Source organism: Rhinoraja longicauda, chromosome 1 (assembly GCF_053455715.1).
Source record: "Rhinoraja longicauda isolate Sanriku21f chromosome 1, sRhiLon1.1, whole genome shotgun sequence".
NCBI classification, from domain to species: Eukaryota; Metazoa; Chordata; class Chondrichthyes; order Rajiformes; family Arhynchobatidae; genus Rhinoraja; species Rhinoraja longicauda.
In genome coordinates, this window is record NC_135953.1 from 108983475 (window position 1) to 109002180 (window position 18706).

At 40.7% G+C, this 18706-nt stretch overlaps 1 protein-coding gene across 4 annotated transcripts in view; it reads right to left on the reverse strand.

Annotated features, from left to right (window-relative positions):
* Positions 1 to 18706, reverse strand: part of LOC144596234 (serine/threonine-protein phosphatase 2A 55 kDa regulatory subunit B gamma isoform) — a 199203-nt gene that overhangs the window by 23066 nt on the left and 157431 nt on the right. For all 4 annotated transcript variants that reach the window (XM_078404461.1, XM_078404445.1, XM_078404453.1 and 1 more), the window contains one exon: positions 3433 to 3602. In XM_078404461.1, the coding sequence (XP_078260587.1) occupies positions 3433 to 3602 (170 nt within the window). The remainder of the gene's footprint in view (positions 1 to 3432; positions 3603 to 18706) is intronic.

Here is an 18706-nt window from a genome sequence, read left to right on the forward strand (position 1 = left end):
AAACATCACCCATTCCTTCTCGCCAGAGATGCTGCCTGCCCCACTGAGTTACTCCAGCATTTTGTGTCTATCCTATTAGCATGTGTTAGGCTGAAGAATGTTTCAGTAAATTTGTAATAGATGCAGATTGTAGCAGTGAATGTACACTAAATACAATGTAGATATTACTAGTAGGTTGGATAGAAGCTTTCAGATACAAGAGGGACAAAAGAAAACAAATGAAGATGGGATGAGAACTCAGAAATATATTTTGATCTTAAAATAAAATGATAATTAGCTAAAAGGAAAAATACTGTTGTTCGAAGTAATGAAAGGAATGGTGCATCTTTTCAGTTTGGGATGCAAAATGAATCTACTCTTTCCTGCCCTTCAAGTTCCAGTCATTTTAGAAGAGTAGGTCAGTGAGCCAACAAAAGTGGCATTCCAATTCCTTGAAAGGAATACAAGGAAAACAATTTCTTTACATGCATATGTAGCCCATGAAATAATTATCCGACTTCCCTCAAATAGTAACGTCATTCCTCTAATCAAAATCAACATACACCTATTAATCTTAAATTGCTGGGGGCAGAATCCCGATTAAAAGGAACTTTTAAAATTCCTGCAAATAATTAAATGCTTTCCATATTTTGCACCACCTTGTTTTTACTGACACCAGATACAATATAATGTCTGCAAACCTTGAATATAAATGAAATCACATCTCATTAACACTACGACCAGAACTGTCAGTAGCAGGGGAACATTAGGAATGACTTTCATTTAGCAAGAATAACTGAAATTAATTAATCTGTTATTTCTTTTAATTAATCTTTCAGCATGTGGGTGCCACTGGCAAGGCCAGCATTTATCACCCAGTTCTAATTGCCCTGAAGTGGCGGTGAGCCTCCTTGAACTGCAGTCCATTTGGTGAAGTTACTCACACAATGCCATTGGGTCGGGAGTACCATGACTTGATGAAGGAGAATGGGCGAACAGTGTGCAACTTGTACAAAACCAGCAAAATGCTGGGGCTCTCGTGCTCCTGCTGCTCCTCCTGGCAGTAGAAGTCACAAGTTTGGAAGATGTTGTTGGAGAAGCCTGCAAGAGTAACTGCAGTACATTTTGTAGATGGCACACACTGCACCAGCAACTCAGGAAAAGTATGTTTTGGATGATAGATGGTATGCTAATCACGTAGATCATTCTGTCCTGAATGGTAGCTGGTTCAAATAAACATGATGAATGGCTATGATCTTTAAAGCTCTTCTATTTGTAACTAACCGGAGGGTAGAAACAAGGAACTGCAGATGCTAGTTTACAAAAAATGCAAAGTGATGGAGTAACGCAGCATCTCTGAAGAACATGGATAGGTGACATCCGGGTCAGGACCTTTCTTCAGACTGATTGGGATACCAAAATGTCCCCCATTCGTGCTCTCCAGAGAGTACAAGACAATAACTGCAGATGCTGGTACAAATCGAAGGTATTTATTCACAAAATGCTGGAATAACTCAGCAGGTCAGGCAGCATCTCAGGAGAGAAGGAATGGGTGACGTTTCGGGTCGAGACCCTTCTTCAGACTGATGTCAGGGGGCGGGACAAAGGAAGGATATAGGTGGAGACAGGAAGATAGAGAGAACTGGGAAGGGGGAGGGGAAGAGAGGGAAAGAGGAACTATCTAAAGTTGGAGAAGTCGATGTTCATGCCACTGGCCCAAGCGAAATATGAGGTGCTGTTCCTCCAATTTCCGGTGGGCCTCACTATGGCACTGGAGAGATGCTGCCTCACCCACTGTTATTCCATCACTTTGCGTCCTTTTTTTAAAAACGGAATCATCATCCTGTGAGCTACTTAGACTATTTAAGGACCTATTTTAATTAATAAAATGTTTAAATACTAATAATTATTATTTTAAAATTAATATTTAGTTTAACTATTTAGAGGTGTTAGTATGCCACACCACCATGTACTGTCACAACAAAAGCACGGGCATTTATAGATTTTTTTCCGACCCTGCTTGCTTGAGACACCTTACTGTTGTAATGGAAAATAATTATGTTCTAACAGCTGCCATCTGCTGGCCACTTTCCCCACACCACTCCCAGCTCTCATCTCCATCCGATTTGTCAGCATGATTCAGAGTGCCAGAAGTCACTGTATCTATCTATATACTAAAAATCCTCCTTACTCTCGTTTCCCTTTCCCGTGACTTTGTCTGAAGAAGAGTCTCGCCCCAAAATGTCACCCATTCCTTCTCTCCAGAGATGCTGCCTGTCCTGCTGAGTTACACCAGCTTTTTGTGTCTATTTACTAAAAACATTATATGGGAGTAATGCAAAACAAGGTGTTATATGAAAAAGACAAACAAAGATGTCCTTTGTTAAATGCTTTTCCTCTTTAGAGGACCATCTGCAAGCACAGGATGATAGGAGGGGCAGGTTTGTTAAACTACTGCGCAATTCTCATACAAATCTAAGGCAGTAGCAGAGAGCAGATTTGTTCCAATAAACCTTTCTATTCCATCATCATTCGTGCAAACTCACGCTTCTCCACAACAATGACTTATTTGCCTTCCAGCACATATCAGCATTCAAGCTTTATTGATTCATTTATTTGCCCCATGTCAAGTATTGATTTATTTTTAGCGGAAATGAATAAATGTTTCAAACATAAAATAAGCTATTGACTTTGAAAAACAGTAACTGAATAGATCTTACACACTTACCACCTGTCATGCAGTGGATTACCTGGATGCAGCTTTTAAAAATAAAACCAAAGGCAGAATGGAAACATAGGCAAAAATAAAATTGAAAAAAAGTGCTGTGGTCAAAATACAAAAACAGTATATTTGTCCTACAATTGTCACACATGTCTATTGGTGAATAGTTAATCAAATTTCAGGTCTTTTCCACAGAACATGATTTTCATGAACAAAATGCTTGAGTTGGAATCTGAAACCAAAACAAAATTGCTGGAAGATCAACTGGAGAAGCAGCATCTGCGGAAAGACAGTTTATGTTATGGATCAGAGACTTTTTCTCAGAATGTTAGTTATGTAATTTTAACAAGACCAGCAAACTTGTAGACCAGAAACATTTTTACCCAGAAATTCTTAATAAAACATGATGCAGCTCAATAGGACTATGGTTTGACTGCATTTGGAGTATTGTATGCAGTTCTGGATACCTCATTACAAGAAGGATATGGGGGCTTTGGAGAGAGTGCAGAGGGGGTTTACAAGAATGCTGCCAGGATTTAAGGGTTTCAGCTCCAGGGAGTGGTTTGATCGCCTTGGATTGTTTTCTGTGGAACATTGGAAGTTGAGGGGAATCTTAATAGAAGTATATAAAATAATGAGAGGCAAAGATAGGGTAGACAAATAGAACCTTTGCCCCCAGGGTGGAAATGTCCAACACACAGCCATTCGAGTAAATGAGCACAAAAAGGTACCTGATATGTTTCTATAGGCTTGGTTTCCATGTTGAGATCCCAGACTTTGACAGTGAGGTAATCACGTGTCATCATGTACCGACCGCTGTGACTGAACTTCACATCAGACACAGAAGAGGTTATCTCTGAGAAGAAAAACCGGTTACTGGGATCCTCTGGCTCCTCAAACACTGCAGGACAAAATAAGTGATGTAATGTTAAAAATAGCTTAATTAAAAGAAACCCCACAGTTAATACAAAGCAACATGAATTATCTTCTTGCAGCATGCAATTCATTCCAGTGGTAACGGTGCATGAGCTGTTGCGAGTATTGCAAAACTATTTCAGAAAATGGTTTTGCAATTTGGATGGGAAAGGTTTAGAGAGATATGGGCCGAATGCAGGTGAGGTGGACTAGTACAGATGGGGCATCTGCATGGGCGCGTTAGGCCAAAGGGCCCATTTCTGTGCTCTACGACTATGACTGTAAAATGAATACTCACATACACCATTTGCTGATAGTTTTTAATAAATTAATTTACTTACAAACTCAACTGCAGGATGAACTAATTTATATATCCAAATTCATTTTATGGTTTACTGCTTTATTAAAATGCATTAAGTGAATATTTGGTTTCACAGTGGTATGCAAATTAGATCAACTCCAAGACTATTTCACAGATGACAATATGAGCAGCATGCAATCATGTATGATATCATGTTACCAGGCTTTTTACTGGCTTGCATTCTCTGCAGGCTGTTTTACCCACTATGGTGCCAACCCCAAATCATTCTCTATGACTAAAGTAATTCTATTGTTCTTGGATTTTACATTAATGATTTACATTTTTCAGTTTTCATATTCCACAAGAGTGTGTGCCAATTTCCAGAAAAAGGTGGGGAGTATTCAGAACAGAAACTTATCAATCACATTTCAAAGTACCACAAATTGCTATCCTGCAGCCAAGCGACTGCTGGATAGATTCTTAAGTGACCAGAACAGATTCAAATAGTACCATCTCAGCTTTATTCAGACATTTCAAACTTCAGAATAACTTAAGATTACATTCGACACGTACTTTTGACAGGATTTGGAAGTACCAGTAAATTCTAATAAGTCAATTCAATGCATTCGATTAGCATATCTAAAGATAAATTTTCAAAATGTATATTCAGACCATTTCATTGTCCTGTCTGTGGCTGTCACTGTGATCTGGCATTTCAAGACCCGTCAAAAGAAATTCAGTCTGACACTTTAAACAAAAAGCCATTCTTTTTGAGGCAATTTTCTTGGAGATTTAGTTCATGTCTGAGAATAATGTTGAGCTTTTTGCAAACACCTTGGAGGAATGTCCAACAATCATAAGAAAATGGGAAAAGTTTGTAATCCAGTCAACCCAATTGTCTTACATAAAGTTAACTTAAAGGTCAAGTTGTAAAAGACCAGTGTGGAAATTAGAGTTGGAAAGTGCTTACAGAGTCAATTAGAACAAAGATAACTATGTATGGGAGTTAGAATGGAGGACTATTCACAGCATTAAAAAAAATAAGATAACAGTAGCAATGCAGGTGCACAAAGGTCATCAACAAGCATTGGGAGAAACTGCTGTCGGTCAAGTCCCTAATAAATCAATATCTCATGGGCTAAAGTACTCAATGAAGAAAAAAGGAACTTGATTTATTGTAAAAGTATTTCTTTCTTATGTAATCATTGTATTGTAAATACTATACATTACTTTAGAATTTTTTGGACAGCAGAGTATTTCTGCGCTCTCAGGAATACTCTCCAGTATATACTGCAATAAGCCCGAATAACCCGACGACTTCTAAAAACTCACCACTGCTGCATGAGATTTTCTTTGTGTGCTGTCCCGATCTGAGCCATAATTAAAATGGCAACTGCACCCCAAAAGCCAGCTTCAGGATGCAGGTCAAACACACAAATCCTTCCAACACATCTTCAAATAAATTCTATACAAAGTTATGGCCTCAGCAAGAAGCATAATGTGATTTAATCTCCATTAGATCCTGTGAATATGAACTCTCACCATAGAAACATTTCCAATGATTATAAATAAAGCATGAAAAAGAGTGGTCGCACAAATATTCTGTAAAACAGTCGATTTTGACACACGACACATCAACGAAAGACAATTGTACATTCGAAAAATGAACTGTAAGAGGAACTCAGCAGATCAGGCAGCATCTATGGAAGGAAATGGACAGATACTGTTTCAGGTTGGGATCCTTGTTCAGATTGAGGGTTTGTGTCTTCAATTGTACCTTCAATGCGGAAAGAGCCAATGTCAGCAAAAGTCACCTAGAACACAGAACAATGCAGCACAGGAACAGGCGCTTTGGCCCACAATGGCTGTGCTGAACACAATGCTCAAACCCTTTCAATCCCTTCATAGGCGATGTGCCCATCTAAACACCTGCTAAACGTCACTATCATATATGCTTCAGCCACCACGCCATGTGTCCCAGGCACCCACCATCCTGTGTAAAACAAACTGCCCTGCACATCTCCTTTAACCTTGCCCCTTTTGCCCCCTCATCCTTGACATTTCTACACAGGGTGAAAAAGGTTCTGACCGTCAACTCCAGAAAAGCCTCTCATAATTTTATATACTTCTATGAGGTCCTCACTCGGCCTCCGACAGGCTGGAGAAAACAATCCGCGTTTGTCAAACCTCTGCTTGTAGTTAATAACCTCTAATCCAGGCAGCACTCTGGTAAACCTCTTTTGCACCTTCTCCAAAGCATTCACATCATCCCTGTGATGGAGTGACCAGAACTGTATATAATACTCCAAATGCAGCCTAACCAAATTCCTATAAAGCAGCATTATGATGTCCTGACTCTTATACTCAATGCATCGAATAAGACAGCAAGCATAATATAGGCTTTCTTTATGATTCTATCTACTTTAGCTGCCACTTACTGGGAGTAATGGACGTATACCCCAAACATTCCCCTGTACATTAATGCTGTTTAGAGAGTTTTCACTAGTTGTATACTTTCCCCATACATTTGACCTCCCAAGTATAGCGTATCACACTTGCTCAAATTAAACTCCATCTGCCATTTCTCTGCCTATTTCTGTAGCTGACATAAATCCCGCTGTATACTTTGACAGCTTTCCTCACAGTCCACAACACCAGCAATCTCAGCGATGCCAGAAAACCTACTAACTTTAAATAATGACGCCAAAAATGGTGGGGCCTTCATGTGTAAATATGCAAATAGAATTTCATTGTGCAATTGCATATGTGACAGATAAAGACCAGCCATCTACATTTATGCTCAAGTCATTTGGATATAATCACAAAAAAAGTTTGAATCAAACCAAAATAAATCAGAACATAATTTTGTTTTCTTTCTGTAGACGTCACCCTTTTACTAATGCTTCGTTACTCTTCTTTACTGAAATTTGTTTGTATTTAATGCAACTTTAAATAAATGGAAGAACCATGCTAAGGTATGAGAGGATATCAATCATGTTGCCGTTTTCAGGCGATAAGTGATCTGAAGTTTTAAGGTCTGCAGAAATCTTCAGAACTTGTATTCTTGCAACATAACAGCAAGATAGGGTAATGTAGAAGGAAATAGCTAAATTACAGAAAGTAATCATGGTAAACACTGTGCTGGTCAGAGACCCTTAGAAAATAACATTAAGTATCGTCATCAATGGAAAGTGACTGGGGACAAAATAGATTACAAAACGAGTGCTATTTACTACACACCATCACCTCACGTCTTTAGCCCAACCTAATTTTCACCTTTGGTTCTTCTTGAGCAGGTGACCAGGATATCTGCTGGAAGGAAGTCACTTCCTTTCATATAATATCGGCAGTTCAGGCAGTACAATGTCGCAAGAGCTCTTGTGGCAGTACAATCCCAGTCAGAGCTCTCATCTCACCTTAGTAAACATGACCTCACACTCTGCAGATAGACACAGAAAGCTGTAGTAACTCAGCGGGACAGGCAGCATCTCTGGAGAGAAGGAATAGGTCGTTTCAGGTCGAGACCCTTCTTCAATCTGACCCGCTGAGTTACTCCAGCTTTTTGTGTCTATCTTCGGTTTAAAGCAGCACCTGCAGTTCCTTCTCTCACACACCGCAGACCTTGCAAACCAATCACTCTTCATCGGGAGACATTTTATTGAGACATGTGACATTTTATTTAAATGGCACTCCAACACCAACATTCGATGTCAATGCTTTTACAGTTACTTTTCTCACCTCAATTATAGGATAGCATGCCGAACATGTATTTCACTGTATCGCTGTACACGTGACAAGGAGGGAGGGGGGTGGGTGGGGGCAGAATGGTGTCGCAGCGGCAGAGTGGCAGCCTTACAGCGCCAGGGTCCCAGGTTTCATCCTGACTATAGGTTTGGTGTCTGTATGTTTTCCCTATAACTGCGTGGGGTTTTTCAGAGTGCTCCTGTGGCCTCCCACACTCCAAAGACATACTAGTTTATAGATTAATTGGCTTCCGTAAAATTGTACATTTTCTCTAGTGTATAGAATAGTGTTAGTGTACAGGGTGATCACAGGTCAATGCGGACTCAGTGGGCCGAAGGGCCTGGTTCCGCGCTGTATCGCTGAAGTCTAAAGCCGAAAGTAAAGAAACCACTGAATGTTAGTTTCAAAAAAATTCTACAAATATCACCACCAGACTACGACACACATACAAACAAAAGTGATTTCTAGTGTTGTGCTAATCTAATTGGGCATAATCTATATTATATTACTAAAACTCTCTGTCCGTGTGTGTGTGTGTTTGAGCAAAGCATAACTTTTATCGTTCGCACAGCCAAAATGGTACACCATAGCGCCATCATTTTTGCACCACCTTACTCACCATTATCCTGGGCAAATTATGTAACAACTCTCATTCAAATTGAACCTACATTTTTAAAGCAAGACAGATTTTAAAGTTTAAAAATTCACTTTCTAACCCATTTCCTGAAACTCCTCAGCGTATGACGTCACAATGCGGAGACTCGCACGTCGGCAGTCAGCGTTGAACGCACGGGCACTGGTAAGTGCCTTTCGCAGCCAACGGCTCCACAGAGAGGAGTGGGCGTGGCAGCCGAGTGGGTGGAGTGCGGGTGGGGGGAGGGAGGAGAGTGGGGGTCGGGGAGAGTGGGGGGAGGAGGACATGGGGGATGGCGGAGGGGGCAGTGGGGAACGGTGGGGGTGGGGGAAGGGGGACAGTGGGGGGCAGGAGAGAGTGGGGGTGGGGAGGAAGGGAGCGTGGGGGTGGGGGAGGGGAGAGAGGTGGGGGTCAGGAGAGGGGGAGGAGGAATAGGGGTGGGGAGGGGGGAATGAGGGTGGGGAGGGCGGAATGGGGGTAGGGCAGGGGAGGGACAATTGGGGGATGGAGTGGGTCAGTGGGGTCAGTGGGGGGCGGAGGGGGGGGGGATAAGGGGAATTGAGTGGAGGGGTTGAGGGTGCTACACCAATACAGGAGAGGCTTTGAGTCCAAGGCTCACTCAGTGACGACACCCTCTCCCCTACCCTGTTCCCCCTCTACGAGGAATGGGCCCAACGGGTCCACTTGGTCTAGTACGTTATAAAATTCAACCCTTCACAAGCTCTGTAGATGGCATTACTGCTCAACTACACATTTGTATTGATTGGATTTTACAATAAGCTATTGCAGTACATAGCAGACTGTAACATTTCTATTGATTCTGTCTCCCTAAAGTTTATACTCTGTGTACAGTATTATGTCCATTTTGCTCCTATAAATCTGTTTGTTTTCCCTATAATGTTAAATTACAGCTGCCTTTTCTGGTCTGTAGTCCCATGTGTACTTTTTATGGGCAATTCTGCATCACTATAAACAAAAATATATATTTATTACTATACTGTATACTGTCTGAGAAGTTCCTACTAGATTTATGAAATAAAAGTAATCATGTTTATATTAGAACATGTGCTTGATATTATATCACTGTAATACAATTTAGAATACAATTCAACCAGACAAAATTGACAAGGCTTTGAAATTATAATCCATGGCTTGCAACAGGATTGAAACACATTTTATTCCATCTTACGCAATCTTGTCTGCAGTGATGAAAATATGGCAGTCAATGAAGTAAATAGGTTTATTATTAATTTATTTTGATACATTTGCAACTTGGTAGTTTTACATTTTGTAATGGTTTCTATTATTTTCCCCCCCTTTTCTATGTCGTGGCCTGTTCAAGAGTTTCCACTGGGAGTACTTCAAGTGTCAGTGCACATTATTTAAAATATATAATTAGTAGGTTATTGGGGAAGGTCACATCTTGGATCACGCAACACCAGTTCCAGACCTGCCAAAGTTCTCCGCCTTCTAAAAAAGGAAATGTGGGCAGTGTAATGACCCAACAGCTCAGGTCAACTTGACACACACAAGGACTCAAGACTGTGGCTATTCTGATTGATTGCAAAAGGCCGTTTCTTTACAGACTACACAATTTAGACATCACGGTTATTTCTAAATACGTCCATAAAGTTATCAGTCTGGATGAAGCTCTTCCTTTAAAAATAGTTCCCTAAAACATGAAAAAATATGCATGGCAACATTTTCTGGCTGTCAAAGCTCCACTCTGCTACCACTGAAAAGCATGTGTCTGACATTAAGAGTAAAGGGAGAAGAGTGCTGTAAAGCGCAGAAACAGCCCTTCGGCCCACTGAGTCCATGCCCACCATCAAACACTTATTTACACTAATCTCATTCGAGTAATCCACCCCCATTTCAAGTCTCGGTTCCCCCCCCACAAAATTGTACCACCTACCCACATGGAGGGCAATTAATCCATCAACCCACACCTCTGGGATGTGATAAGAAACCAGTCTCAGGAAGAATGTGCAAACTCCACACAGAAAGTGCCGGGGGTCAGGACCAAATCTATGTCTCTTCTGCTGTGAGCTCTACTAGCTGCACCACTGTGCTAATTGAAACTGAAACATCATACATTTAAAATATAGAAGATACTCATTTTTGACTTTGAGTCACAAACTATTTTCATAAATAGTCTAGTTAGAAGATTAAGAAAGGAGAATGAAGGAGGTGAATAATCTGTAATTTACTTTGTACACCCATGACACCATGGGAGTTCAAAGCACTATAAATTTGTGACCATCCTGATTCTTATTTATTAATTTTAGAAGCAACTAACATTTCAATTACTCCTCTTTCTTTTAATTGCCCAGATATTCCATTTGTAAAGAAAGAGCATTCACCATCATTACTCTGTGAAACCAATGTTCTATACATTCAGGATCAGTTCCTGTGGATTGGAGGGTAGCTAATGTTATCCCACTTTTTAAGAAAGGAGGGAGAGAGAAAACAGGAAATTATAGACCAGTTAGTCTGATATCAGTGGTGGGGAAGATGCTGGACTCAATTATAAAAGACAAAATTGCGGAGCATTTGCATAGTAGTAACGGGATCGTTCCGAGTCAGCATGGATTTACGAAGGGGAAATCAAGCTTGACTAATCTTCTGGATTTTTTGAGGATGTAACTAGGAATATTGACAGGGGAGAGCCAGTGGATGTAGTGTACCTTGACTTTCAGAAAGCCTTCGACAAGGTCCCACACACGAGATTAGTGTGCAAAATTAGAGCACATGGTATTGGGTGTACGGTACTGACATGGATAGAAAATTGGTTGGCAGACAGAAAGCAAAGAGTGGGGATTAATAGGTCCCTTTCAGAATGGCAGGCAGTGACTAGTGGGGTACCGCAAGGCTTGGTACTGGGACCGCAGCTATTTACAATATACATTAATGACTTGGATGAAGGGATTAAAAGTACCATTAGCAAATTTGCAGATGATACAAAGCTGGGTGGCAGTGTGTACTGTGAGGAAGATGCTATGAGGTTGCAGGGTGACTTGGACAGGTTGTGTGAGTGGGCGGATGCATGGCAGATGCAGTTTAATGTGGATAAGTGTGAGGTTAGCCACTTTGATGGTAAGAATAGGAAGGCAGAGTATTATCTGAATGGTGTCAAGTTAGGAACAGGGGACGTACAATGAAATCTGGGTGTCCTAGTGCATCAGTCACTGAAAGGAAGTATGCAGGTACAGCAGGCAGTGAAGAAAGCCAATGGAATGTTGGCCTTCATAACAAGAGGAGTTGAGTATAGGAGCAAAGAGGTCCTTCTGCAGTTGTACAGGGCCCTAGTGAGACCGCACCTGGAGTACTGTGTGCAGTTTTGGTCTCCAAATTTGAGGAAGGATATTCTTGCTATTGAGGGCGTGCAGCGTAGGTTTACTAGGTTAATTCCCGGAATGGCGGGACTATTATATGTTGAAAGACTGGAGCAGCTAGGCTTGTATACACTGGAATTTAGAAGGATGAGAGGAGATCTTATCGAAACGTATAAGATTATTAAGGGGTTGGACACATGAGAGGCAGGAAACATATTCCCAATGTTGGGGGAGTCCAGAACCAGGGGTAGGCCATTTGGAACGGAGATGAGGAAAAACTTTTTCAGTCAGAGAGTTGTAAATCTGTGGAATTCTCTGCCTCAGAAGGCAGTGGAGGCCAATTCTCTGAATGCATTCAAGAGAGAGCGAGATAGAGTTCTTAAGGATAGCGGAGTCAGGGTGTATGGGGAGAAGGCAGGAACGGGGTACTGATTGAGAATGATTGAATGGTGGTGCTGGCTCGAAGGGCCGAATGGCCTACTCCTGCACCTATTGTGTATTGTCTGACAACTCCTGCAGCACACACATGCACAATTAAACACACATGTCCAGATACAGTTGTTAGTGACTCCTGTTCCTCACGACTTCAGTGCCTACACGAATCAAATAACTGACTAGAACTTCAGTTTGACACAAGGAACTGCAGATGATGGTTTACAAAAAAAGGACACTACGTTTGAGCATACAGATGTTTCATTGTATAATTCCAATATTTTAAGATGACAGGTTTGGTTTACGGACTGTTCTGCAAAGCAGAGCACTTGTATAATTCATATTTCCACCAACAAATGCAAAATGCCTCTGGGCACAATTGTATCATGGACAGAAAAAGATTGTAAAAAATGGAAAATATTTGTCACCACCATTAATAATGGTACTTTCACCAGTCGTGTAAAAGAACCACATCTGATCTCTCTTCCAGCCTGATAATCAGAAAGCCTTTTCCACCGTTTCCAAATGATCAGGAGGCAGTGGAAACGACTCTCTGATGCGACAAGCAGTCAGAAGGTTACTTTGGGTGGTTCAATAGTTTCTGCTGCTTGGGAACAGATGGCCACCTGCTGAGATCCCTGCCCAACCGACGACAAAACGACAGCAGAACCTGCATAGCCTCAGAGCTGGAGTGGTATGGCAACCACAAAGCATGGAGCACATATCACACAATCCAGCCTCTAATTTCACGAGCATTACATTTATAAACTGCGCTAAGAGGTAAAACTCATTTCAACTCAACAAAATGAGAATGAATAGGGACTTTTAAGCAAAGTGGACAGGAGAAAGTAATTACACTGCAGATTCCAATCAGAACCTTATTTATAGTGAGCGATCACATTCAGAAACCAATTGTGGAATGGAATGGAATATTTTATTGTCACATGTGACTAGGCACAGTAAGGTTTTTTGCTGCATACCCAATGTATATACAAATAGCAGCCACCTACGGCACTGACAAAGTTACAAAGCACGCTGGCTCCCCCTTTTGTCCCCCTCCACCCCCACCCCCAGTGGTTCCCCCACCCCAGGTTCCCATTGTCCTCTGTTCTCCCCCCACCTCAATTGTCATTGTGGCAGTCCCCCCCACACTGAATCCTTCATTGTTCTCTCCCCCCCCCCATCACAATGTTACCTTTAAGGGAGCAGGACTTAAATGATAATGTACCTTTCCCTTTCTTAAAATATAGCCTTCAAAGCTATCCAAAACTTCTCCCCCCATCATGTAATTTTCCCTTCACATTTCAATAGGGAGCACAATAAGCACAGAGCTATTAGCATCTCTAAGATCCCTATTACTGCAGGCAATCAGGATGTAAGCGTGTCAGAAATAACCGTCATTTCAATGAGACAAATTGCAATTTTTGTTCGTCATTGAATGTGCAGATGCTATCACTCCACATTTGCCGGCTTAATTGCAGATTTTCAAAGCAAAAGAAACTTGAAAAGATAAAATGTGTTTCTTCACTCTTTGCTACTTGCTTTCCTTTCAAATCACAAAGATGGAAATTAATAAGCCCACGACTCTAAGTGTAGGGAAGACCACGTGTACATTTTCAGAGACTAGAAACAAAGATTTTTACATTGTAATCAAAAGATTAGATAATGTATCCATATACGAGAATCCCTGGTTTATCTCTCCGTGCTGACAGTTCAAACAAATCAGTTGCCATTTGCTGCAAGAAAAAAAACGACTGCTCTCTGCACGACAGATAGAACAAGATGAGGCAAGGAGAACTGGATTTAAACCATTTTCTCAGAGAGAAGTAAAAGAGTAAAATGAGACAGAGTAAAAGTTTAGTTTAGAGATACAGCGCAGAAATATGCCCTTCAGCCCACCGAGTCCGCGCTGACCGGCGATCCCCGTACACTAACACTATCCTACTACACACTGGGGACAATTTACAATTTTTACCAAAGTCAAATTAACCTATGAACCTGTACGTCTTTGGAGTGTGGGAGGAAACCAGAGCACCCGGAGAAAACCAACGGGAGAACGTACAAACTCAACACGGACCCGTAATCAGGATCAAACCAGTGTCTCTGACACTGCAAGGCAGCAACTCGACCACTGCGCCACCGTGCTGCCCTGCTTAGGGGCCATTTCAAAATGACAGTGACCAGAAAGGTCTTGCCAATAGTGACCAAATCCAAGTAGCATCCAAAGAAAAATTAAATATTCTTAATAGCCAGGGTACATTTCCAACAAATCTAACAGTAGAAATCTGTGTTCTTGTAAGCACATTGAACTCAAGTTATAAGACAAGGATTCAAATTTCCAAAGTGGAATGCCATACATACCAATACCAACAGAATCAAGATCCTTATGTGTGCATTTAAGCACCAGGAAACATCTCTGCTGTACCGAACATTGCAGGCTTGACAGATGTTGAACTTTACACATGGACTTTTCATATATTTAAAAAACATTATAATAAAATTTAAAATACATTTAGACAGGTTAACAGATAGGAAAGGTTAAGAGAGACATGGGCCAAATGCAACAGCTCCGATCTATAGAGGCGCCACAAAAAGCATTATATCACGGTGCATTACAGCATAGTTTGGAAACAGCTCCATCCAAACACCACAAAAATTGTGGATGCAACCCAGACCATCACACAAACCAACCTCCCTTCCATTGACTCCACAAAGCCACCAGCATATTCAAGGTCGAGTCTCACCTCAGTCACTTCCTCTTCTCCATTTTCCCCCATTAAGCAAGAGGTATGGAAGTGTGAAAACGTACACCTACAGATTCAGGGACAGTTTCCTCCCAGCTACAGTGCAGGACTACCAGCAAAACAGGCCCGACCAACGTTAACATCCCAGATGCAGGGCTGAAAAAGTTTTCTAGAACTAGCAATGCTCTGACAAAACCGTTCCAGTACAGCTACAAAACACGCATCTACCTGAAAAAGTGTTTTGTTTTTTTAAAAGCTTGGGAATTTCTCGGCTACCAAAAACAAGTATAATCCACTTACTTCCTGCTAAATCAAACAACTATCAATTAGGAGCAAATGGATGGAAGGGATCATTAACAGTAATATAGGCAGCATTTGCTTTCCAATAACTTATGCATTGATGCCTAATTTTGATTTTCCCCATAACTATCGAGCTCCAGACTTCATCACAACCTTTGTCTAAACATGGAAAATAAAGTATTCCAGAGGCACGAGAGATGCAGTATTTCAGAGTATGGCATCATTGGACCATTAGGAAAATAAATGTTAGTATCAGTAATGTCCACATATAATGAATAAAATAAAACAACCTGCACATGACAGCTGATGACCTTTAAATTGGACTTCCTCTCCCCAAACAAAACGGCACAATTTTTGAGGTAGGGCGAATCATTTGCAGTGTCTGGTTTTAAATAATTTTGTGCAAACATTTCACAGTGTCAGAGTAATAGTTATGAAATTTCTGCCCTTTGCTGTCATTTATCTTTCTTTAATAACATTCCTTCAACAGTCTTGTCAGACGTGTATTACTGAAATCCATTTGTTGTGCAAAAATACTGTAATTAACCAAGCTTATCATGATTGATGACATGGTTCAAACTCTTAATGATAAAGGAATGAAGTCAAAAGGTGACTTTCATACCAATCCTTTCTTCTGGTGAAGTAAAGTATTAACATTTGGATTAACATTTCAGCGAAAGAAAGTAGTAAATGCACCATGCATTGATGCATACTTAGTTACATTTCCACCAGAAAGGTCCCATTCCCCTCTCCAAAAAGATTACAATGAGTAGTTTTATAACAGGAAGAATTTTTTTTATTCACCACGACGTCAACTTCTTGAGAGCTTTGGGCAGCATGGTGGCGATAGAGTTGCTTCCATACAGCGCCGGAGACCCAGATTCAATCTTGACTACAGGCGCTGTCTGTACAGAGTTTGTACATTCTCCCTGTGACCACATGGGTTTTCTCCAAGATATTCGGTTTCATCCCACAATCCAAAGACGTACAGGTTTGTAGGTTAATTGGCTTGGTACAAGTGTAAATTGTTTCTAGTATGTGTAGGGTTGTGTTAATGCGCAGGAATCACTGGCCGGTGCGGACTCGGTGGGCCGAAAGGCCTGTTTCCACACTGTATCTCGAAAACTAAAAAGTAAAACCTGGTATTAATTTCTCTTCACAAAATAACCAACTGCTCCATTTACTCATGTAGGAGTAATGATAAAGGAAACACCAGCATATAGAGGCTGGCTCTACTCCCTTGTTTGTTCATACTCAACCCTCAGCTAGTTCTAAGATCATAAAAAACATCCTTTTTAATTGAGATTACAATTAAGTTTTGGGCAAACCAAATAGAAATGCAGAAGTCTCATTGATGGAGTTGGAAAGGACTTGGGAACATGGATTGAAAGCGATTGTCAAAAGAACCAATAGTAACAAAAGGATTAAAAAAAATAAAGGATCTGGAATGCACTGGCAGGGATAGTTGTTGGGGCAGGATAAATAAATTAGATTTCAAAAGGGAATTAGATAACTATCGGAAAAAGGCCAGAGGAGAGGGATGAGCCAAAACGGGCTCCACATACCAAACAGGTTCTTGCGCTGCAAATATTCGGAGATTAATTTAAACACAAAGCGCAGCATAGGAAATCACAATTTGAAAAGGAAATATTAAAGAATTTGGTGTTAATCTGTCAGGTGCTGGACAGAACCATTTTGACGAATGCTGAAAATAAACCATTATATTAAGTACCTAATTTCATAGTCAGTGACATCAAAACGCATGTAGTAATTATATTTGTAATGTCACTCACTATTGACACCATTTCTTTGTTACCTGGCAACAATGCTCCCAGGTTGTATACTGCATGAACTTTGAACTTGCTCAGCAAAGTTCTGCTACATTAAATGGTTATTTTCCAACTCGCAGATCTGGAAAATGGACTTTAATCAATGACTACAAGACCTTATTATACCTTTAGGCACAAATAGATCACACATACCAAACTATGTTATATTTACAGCCATTCCAATCATCAAGGCAGGAGAATGCCATTACATTTCCAAGCAGCACAATAGTCTGTATGAGATTCACATGCTGATAATGTGCTTACTGTATTTTTGTGCAGTTCATTTGTGTGAAGTGAAAGGCACACCACAAGAAATGCTAAAATGCTTAACCTGCATCGACATTATCTCAACGCCTCATTGAATATTTTTTGTCTTTTAAAATCAAGGCAATGGATTCAATATTGCTGAACCAAGAGTGTGAAATATAAATTAGATAAGGGTAGCAATTCTCTTCCATCCTCGATAAAGCAGCAAAAGGTCAAACAGGAATTTTCCCCACAGATTGCCGTTGGATATGACTTTTCAAAGTAATGCAAAATATAGAACGCCTCAGCATAATTTTGCAGAAGGGGGATGGGGTGGGCAGAAGTGGTGTGAAGGGGACCCATGAGAAAATTATTTTCAATTTAAATTGGAAAATTGCAATACGAATCAGCAGGACACAATGGAAAACATGTTTGAGAACAAGCAGAGAGCTTAAATACTGAAACTAAATATAAACTATAGAGCAAGGCTGGACTGTTAACTGGGTGAAGTACCTCGGGCAATAAAGGTGACGGCAGGTAGTGGGAAAGGGAAGAAAGGCAAGGAGGAAGAGGGTGGGAAAAGGGACGTGCAGGGAGACCGAGGAAGAGTAAGGAAAGCAAAGCATAAGACTACAAAGGAAAGGGGTGGAGCAAGGGGTGACCCACCTCAAGGGAGAGCAGCGGAGCAAGGGTAGGGGAAAATCATTCAAGGAGAAGTAGGGAGGCCCGGGACAGATTTTGGGGGGTGGGGGGGGACAAAATGAAACCAACAAAGTGCATTAGGGAATGTTCTTGTGTTAGTCGATATAAACAACCCCTACTTATATTTGAAATAATGCCTCCATGCAGCAGGGAGCACGTTTGTCAGTTTTTATCATCTCATTGAAAGATAGTGCCACATCTCCTGGAATTTTGGAAATATTACCCTGTCTTTCTTGGATCCGATTGTCACCCAAAAATGTTTCCCTCATTCTTTTAAATCTGTAAATGATCCTTAATCGACAACCTCTGCATTTTACTCAACTGCACCATCTCTTCTAATCCATTAATTGCTGATTTAATTTAGTTCAATTTTTGTTATTGAAGACATAAATATTACAAATTGATCCTGGTGAAAGCGGGAGACATAATATTGTCATCTGAAGCCTTTGTCAATGTCACTGTGAAACCAGTTGCCAGGTCATACTGATTAGTGATCCAAGGTTGTAATGTCCTTTAACACTTCTAATCGTATCCAATAACAGAAGGCCTTCACCACCATTTGCCAAAAAAGCAGTGTTTGTCTGTATAAAATCAGCCTAAATCAAAACATGAGAATTTTCAGCCATCTTGTCAATTATGAAATAGTTCAATAGAAATTGGAAATAAGCCTATAAAATTAAAATATGTCTCAAGAGGGCAATTTTGCTGATTTTTAAAGCATGCAGACAATTTGATTTAACAGCAGCTTTAGTATTTTTATACAGTCAAACACACTGCCCAACACCACTAGTCAATATTAAAAACCAGAGCAATATCTGAGTGG